The sequence below is a fragment of the Otolemur garnettii genome, unplaced genomic scaffold (assembly GCF_000181295.1).
Source record: "Otolemur garnettii isolate 467f Iridium unplaced genomic scaffold, OtoGar3 scaffold00068, whole genome shotgun sequence".
NCBI lineage: Eukaryota > Metazoa > Chordata > Mammalia > Primates > Galagidae > Otolemur > Otolemur garnettii.
The window spans coordinates 3228023-3235315 of record NW_003852463.1 but is presented as its reverse complement, the minus strand read 5'-3'; the positions used below and the strand labels follow the sequence as shown (position 1 = coordinate 3235315).

Sequence of the window (7293 nt, the reverse complement as noted above, 5' to 3'; positions counted from 1 at the left end):
TGTTTGGCAGGCCCAGGCTGGATTCAAACCTGCCAGCTCAGGTGTATGTGGCTAGTGCCTTAGCTGCTTGAGCCACAGGTGCTGAGCCTTCTTTCTAGTTTTTAAATAAAATATTTCAAAATATAAGATATTTAAATATTTCAAAATAATATTATTTTGAAATAAATAATCTTTTATAAAGATTATAAAATAATCTTGTATAAAGATATAAAATATAAATAATCTTTTATAAAGATTATAAAAATAATCTTTTATAAAGATATAAAATATTTCAAAATAATAAGATAATTTACCTACCTCATTTATTTTCAAAGTTACAGTAGGTTAAGACTTCCAAGAGATCAGGTTCATCAGCATTATATATTTGATTTAATCATAACTAATAAATTCTTAAAATTGAATACAGGAATAATTACTAAATGCTGTACTCTCATTAATTTCTCTCTGGGGCTATTAATTTTTCTGTGGTTTGAATCTAATCAAGCAGATAACATGTCAAAATAACCTTCCATTGAAGAGCTTCAGTGAAAATTTTTGTTTATTTAATACAAATTAAATCAATCAGACGCAGAACCCATTGCTAGTTGAACCAAACAAGCATTGTCTTTTCAGCTACAAGATTTTTCACAATTTTTTTCATTTTCCCACTTTGCTTGACATAGGTACATCCAGAGTAAAGCATGGGATCTGAAACATCAAGTCTGTGCATGCTGCTGCCTCTGAATGGGATTGGGAAAAAAGGTGAGCTCATCCCCTATGAATACAGGCAGGAAAAAGCTGGACTAAAGACAAAAACAGTGAGTACGATTTGTATTAAAATATGTTCAATTGACTGAACTTTGGGTCTGACAGTAAGATTTAGAACTATATGCCAAAAAAAAAGACAAAACTAAAAATGAAAAGCCCCTTACAAATGATAAGAAAGTCAGGAAAAGCAACTAAAACTGGTAGAACAGTCCACTGAGTCTCAAACTTTTTTTTAACAGTGTTCCCTCAACCAATCTACCTCCACAAAAAGCCCAATCTCAAGTGGGAAAAAAATTCAGTAATAATGAAATTTATTAGTTATCATTTTCATTACTCAGTAATAAAGAAAATTAGTTATAATGGGAAAATGGTTAACTTACATTTGAACCATAATGAATACACAGTTGACCCTACATATCCATAGGTAAAACAACCTTGGATCAAAACTATTCAACAACAAAAAAAGATGGTTACTTCTGTACTAAACATCCACAGACTTATTTTTCTTGCCATTATTACCAAAGCAATACAATATAACAACTACTGTATTTATACATCATTTACATTGTTATTAGGTATTATAAGAACTAAAGACATAATATAGAATATACAAGAGGACATCATCAGATACATGCAAATACTATACTATTTTATATAAGGAACATGAGCATCCATGAATTTGGTTATCTACAGAGGGTCCTGAAATCAATCCCCCACAGATACTGGGAGAAAACTAAATTCTTAAAGTCAAGATACTAAAAAAACTACAAGCCAAAATTAAGTTTATACAAATATGTAGTAGTAATACTATTCAATGAAAGGTTAATATAAATCACAACAAACTAAATTGAGAACACTAAATAAAAGTCATTTATCACATAAAACAAGAAGAATAGCAATTGAAAACCACAAGCAACTTAACACAACATTGATGGTGCTCTGATAAAGAACTCTTCAAAAAAAAAACTCTTTAATAACTCCACTGTTTCAGTGGGAGCTTTGCTATGCTCACAAATACAGATCAGTAGCCAAATTTCTTAATCGAATTCTGAAACAGTATCATAGGTAACTCTACTAACATTTTATTTTATGAAAACCCAATATTAATAGCCATTAATAATGAAATTAGTAGAATACTAGTAAATAGATCATAGTTTTTACAAAACTAAAGATTATGAAATGAGGATCACTGACCCTTAAGAGCTGAAGAAAACAAGGTATGAGAAGAACATAATGGTCACAATCTTAATGTAACAGAGCGAGGGAGCAATTGGGTGAAAGAACTGGTCCAAAAATGGAGCTAAAGTCCCTTTAAAGGGCAAAAGGCAAACTTCTAAGAATGGTTAAGACCAAGGATGGGAGAATTGTGCAAACAATGTGCCCTGAGAAGAAAGCTGTGCAGGTGGAGATGAGGCGCAGTCTCCAGCCTGCCCTTCAATCAGATTCTCTTTCATGAGCCAATTCTCCCGATGACAAAGCTGGCGGTGAGTAATAACTTTGTTTAAGGGAGGAGCGGTAACCCAAGATTGTACAAGGAGGGTGAGATAATTATCTATTAGTTGTGTGGAGATCAGAACACACAACAGGAAAGGATGAGGATGAGTTAGTTCTAGGACACCAATAACCTGAGGGGAAAAAGAGAAGTCGTTCAAAATTGGTTTTGCTGTGTAATGATCAACAGAAAATGCAGGTAGATGGTAACCATCAATTGAGGCAGAACAACAGTAGTTAAGAGTATGGATCCTGACTTTCCAGTAGGAATCTCAGTCCTCTACTTTTTTTTTTCCATTGTGACCATGGGCAAGTCATTTAACCTCTCTATACCTCATCTGCAAACTAAGAGTAATAGTACCTACCTAATAAGATTGTTCTGTGGTTTAAATAAGTTATATGTGTAAATCACGTAATACAATGCTCTTCACTGTATTACAATAACATGTGTTATCTAAATTTTGTTAAGTTGAGGTAGGTAGGGATTTGTTTTGACATCTACAAAAAAAAATGGAAATGTGCATGCTAAGCAATGGTAAGCTGAGGCGAGGTAAGATTTTCCTCAGCGGTGAGAACAGCGGCAAGCTGCACCTCAGGGTTGGTTGTCTTTTTCACAGGGTTCAAGGAACAGCGGATCCCAGAAGAGGGGCGCGGGTTGAGGAAACTTCCCTCTAGGGCCTAGGATTTTCAGGGATCCGTTTCTTAGATGTGGTTGTGATTTTGAGACAAGAGTTTAATTTCGACCAACAGGCCGTGAGGTGAAACTGTTTTGCCTGAAGAGCAGGACTTACACGCAGGGCTGGACGGGCTGTGAGTCGAAGGGAGAAGGGTGATGTCCCCAGGGGTAAGGTCTGCTAAGAACCACCATCTGTCGGGCGCGCTCTCGCTCCCCCTCGCTGCGCTAGCTTCGGAGGGCGAACGAAAGCTGTCTGAGCCCCAAGGGAGGCAGGAAGAGCCTCCCAAGTAACTGGGCTGTGGGGCGCCGGCGGCAGAGAAGGGACCCCACGTCGAAGCGACGTAGGGACACCCGCCTACCCCAGGACGCAGAAAGCTAGCGGGTTTCTCCAAAGGGAGGAGCCGGCTGGGCAACTGACCCAAAGGAGCCCGCCCACCGTCCCGCCAGTTGGTGGCCCCGGTACCCGGGGTACCTGAGCGTGGGCCCGATGCAGGCCGTGTCCGTGCTCTCGATCTCTCGCAAGATCCGTTCGTGTTCTGCGGCAGTCTCCAGGCTCTCCGCCTCCGCCATCTTACCCCGCTCCATAGACTGGGGGCGCCAGGCAGCGCGTCCCCTCCTTCAGCGCCGCTTACCTTTCACTCCCCCACACTCCCTCTCTCACCCCAGGCTCCACAGCCACCCTAGGCTCCGGCTACCCGCAGAACGACCCCTCCCTCAGGTTTGGCACGCCCCCTACGTCACCGCGCCCGTCGACGTCTCGCGCAATGCCCCCTGGAATTTGTAGTTCTCTGGACAAAAGTCTGTTCTTTTTACTCTTTGAATCCACAAATAACGCATTGAAAACCCACTATAAGCCCGGGAAGAGTTAACGGCACCGTATATACAGTGATGATCAAGTCAGGCAATGGCAGTAATCTCAGAAATTCTTGTTTAACACTTTTGCCACTAAGTGCAGAAGACTCTGTAGGTGCGAATAAGAAAGGACCGACCAAGTGTCTGCTGACAGAGATCATACAATGCAGTGGGGAACACTCAGAAACCTGGAGAATACAAAACTATGATTTGGAGAAGACTTTGATTGAAAGCTAGTTCAAAGAATAGAGTTCAGGAATCTCTTTTGACTGTGACAGCTTCATAAAGAGACTAGGTTTGGAAGGTTAGAAAATGTGAGAAGCATCCAGGTAGCCGACAAGAATTTCATTTGCACTGACTGATAAAAAACTATAGTATTACTAGTAAGAGATGGAGCTGGGAAGGTACCTTGGAGAGAAATTGTGAGGAGGTTTAATTATCGGGCCGAGAAATGAGTACTTTACTCTAATAATTCCACCAATAGTACAACAAACTGCATCAGAGGAGCTGGATACTTTCTTATTTTTTTTGTTTTTCGAGTCCTAGTCTTGCCCTGTTGCTGAGACTGAATTGATCATAGCTCACTGTAGCCTCAAATTCCTGGGCTAAAACAATCCTTCTATTTCAGCTTTCCAGGTAGCTGGGACTAAAAGCCGGCACCACCATGCCACACCACCATGCTGGGCTAATTTTTTGCTTTTTTGGCAGAGATGAGTCTCACTTTGTTGCCCATGCTAGGCTCCTTCACCTGCCTGGAATGATCCTTCTGCCTTAGCCTCCCAAAGTGCTGGGATTATAGGAATGAGCCACTACCCCCAGCCAAGGAAATTTGTTTTGTTTGGTTTTGTTTTTTGAATGCAGGCTAAAGATCCTGTATCTAGAGATTCTGATCCAGGCATCTGAATTTCATAAACTCTACAGATTACAACTTAAGAATAAGATGTATTGATCACTGCTTGAGTTTTTATGAACACAATAAATGGGAAGCCACAGAAGGTGTTTTTGTTTGCATGTTTGGGGTTTTTTGCAGTTTTTGGCTGGGGCTAGGTTTGAACTTGCCACCTCTAGCATATGGGGTCAGCGGCCTACTCCTTTGAGCCACAGGTGCCGCTCCCACAGGAGGTTTTTAAGAAGAGTAGTGACACAAGCAGAACCTTGGCATTAGGAAATTCAATCAGGAGCAAGTATGCAAAATGTGCAAAGATAGAGAACCTGGAGCTAGGAATTCACTATAAGAGATGATAAGGCCTAAACCAGGAAAGTGCCAATGAGAATGGGACACAAAGAAAAAACATTATAAAGGAAGAACTGGCAGGATTTACAGATAAAGAAGGAGGAGGCTGGGAATGACTCCAAGGTTTGACGCCAGAGGACTGGGACAATAATGCTGCCAGCCAATAATAAAAGGCATGTCAGAAGAACCAAAGTGGAAGTTGAGGCTAAATAATTTGTGCCACAGCCGTACAATGTTTATTACACAACCATTAAAAAGAAAGACAAAAGATTATATTCAGATATAAAACCATCTCCAAGTTGTAGCATTGAATGGAGAAAAGCAAGATATGAAACATTTTTTTTTTTTTTTTTAGAGACAGAATCTCACTTTATTGCCCTAGGTAGAGGGCTGTGGCGTCACAGCTCACAGCAACCTCCAACTCCTGGAATTTGGCAATTCTCTTGCCTCAGCCTTCCAAGTAGCTGGGACTACAGGCGCCTGCCACAAAGCCCAGCTATTTTTTGTTGCAGTTTGGCCAGGGCCGGGTTTGAACCCGCCACCCTCAGTATACAGGGCCAGGGCCCTACACACTGAGCCATAGGCGTCACACCCCATATGAGACAATTTATAGACTATGTCATCATGTGTTTTTAAAACAATAAATACTTACATATGTGCTTATATATATATTATATAGATAGAAAATTTCTAAAAGTTATCTTAAAAACTGTTAACAGTTGTGGTAGCCAGGAGTAGAACTGGAAGGAAGAGGACTGAAATAGGAACAAGGTAATTTTCAGTTATGTATCATTTTGCTTTGTAATTATTTCCCTTGCATATGTATTGCTTTTTCAATAAAAATAGTAGCTATTGTATAAGAATACTTTTTTTTTTAAGAGACAGAGTCACACTTTGTTGCCTTCAGTAGAGTACCCTGGCATCACAGCCCCCAGTAACCTCCAACTCCTGGGCTTAGTCTATTCTCTTGCCTCAGCCTTCCGAATAGCTGGGACTACAGGTGCCCAACACAACGCCCAGCTATTTTTTGTTGCAGTTTGGCTGGCGCTAGGTTCAAACCCACCACCCTCAGTATATGGGGCCGGTGCTCTACCCACTGAACCACAGGCACTGCCCAAGAATGCATTTTAATTGTTCCCTTCTCTCAACATCTCCACCAGCATCTGCAGTTCTGGGACTTTGTGAACACTGTTGGTGGGATTGCAAACTAATACAGCCTTTATGGAAAGAAGTCTAGAGAATCCTCAAAGAGCCAAAAGAAGGCTTTCCATTTGATCCCACAATCCCGTTATAAATGTCTACTCAGAAGGAAAAAAATTATTTTACCATAAGGACATTTGCCCTCAATTCACAATCACAACTCAATTCACAATCACCAAGATGTAGAAACAACCCAAGTGTCCATCAACCCATGAATGGATTAACTAATATGTATACCATGGGATACTATTCAGCCATATGAAAGATGGAGACTTTGGCTCGGTGCCTATAGCCACGTATGCCTAAGGTGGCGGGTTCGAATCTTCAGCCCGGACCCGCCAAACAACAATGGCGGCTGCAACCAAAAAATAGCCGGGCGTTGTGGCGGGCGCCTGCAGTCCCAGCTACTTGGGAGGCAGAGGCAAGAGACTCGCTTGAGTCCAGGAGTTGGCGGTTGCTGTGAGCTGTAATGCCACGGCACTCTACCCAGGGGGATAGCTTGAGGCTCTGTCTCAAAAAAAAAAAAAAAGAAAGAAAGATGGAGACTTTACATCTTTTGTATTACCTGGATGGAACTGAAGAATATTCTCCTTAGTAAAGTATTACAAGAATGGAAAATCAAGTACCAATGTACTAATACTAATATGAAACCAGTAGATGAACAACCACATGCACACATGAGAGAAAAACACAATTAAATTCAACTGGGTGGAGAAGTGGGGAGGCAGGAGGGAAAGGGGAGGAGGGAAGGGGTTAAGTAAGCTCTCACATAACAGGAACAATATAAGGGCACAATATAAGGCACACCTCCTGGGTTTTCAAGGGCTCAACTACAACCTGGTCTTTACCTAAAAAATGCAAAAAATGTAACCTAATCATATGTACCCTCAAATTAATCTGAAATTTTAAAAAAGAAAAAAATACTTTTTAAAAATAAACATAAATAAACTAGTAATGAGGACAATGAATGGATTATAAGTCCTAGTTTACCAGGAACCCAGCAAGTTGCTAAACCTGTCTGTTTTCTAGATAATCTCTGGCTGTTCTTATTTTATTTCATTACTCATGCTTAAACAATTCCAGGCGAAAGTAG

The 7293-nt window shown here is 40.7% G+C and overlaps 1 protein-coding gene across 1 annotated transcript in view; it reads right to left on the bottom strand.

The window, feature by feature from the left end:
• Positions 1 to 3630, bottom strand: part of EXOC6B (exocyst complex component 6B) — a 615941-nt gene extending 612311 nt beyond the window's left edge. The window contains exon 1 of the mRNA XM_003793416.3: positions 3387 to 3630. Coding sequence (XP_003793464.1) covers positions 3387 to 3499 — 113 coding nt within the window. The 5' untranslated portion in view covers positions 3500 to 3630. The remainder of the gene's footprint in view (positions 1 to 3386) is intronic.
• Positions 3631 to 7293: the final 3663 nt, after the last annotated feature.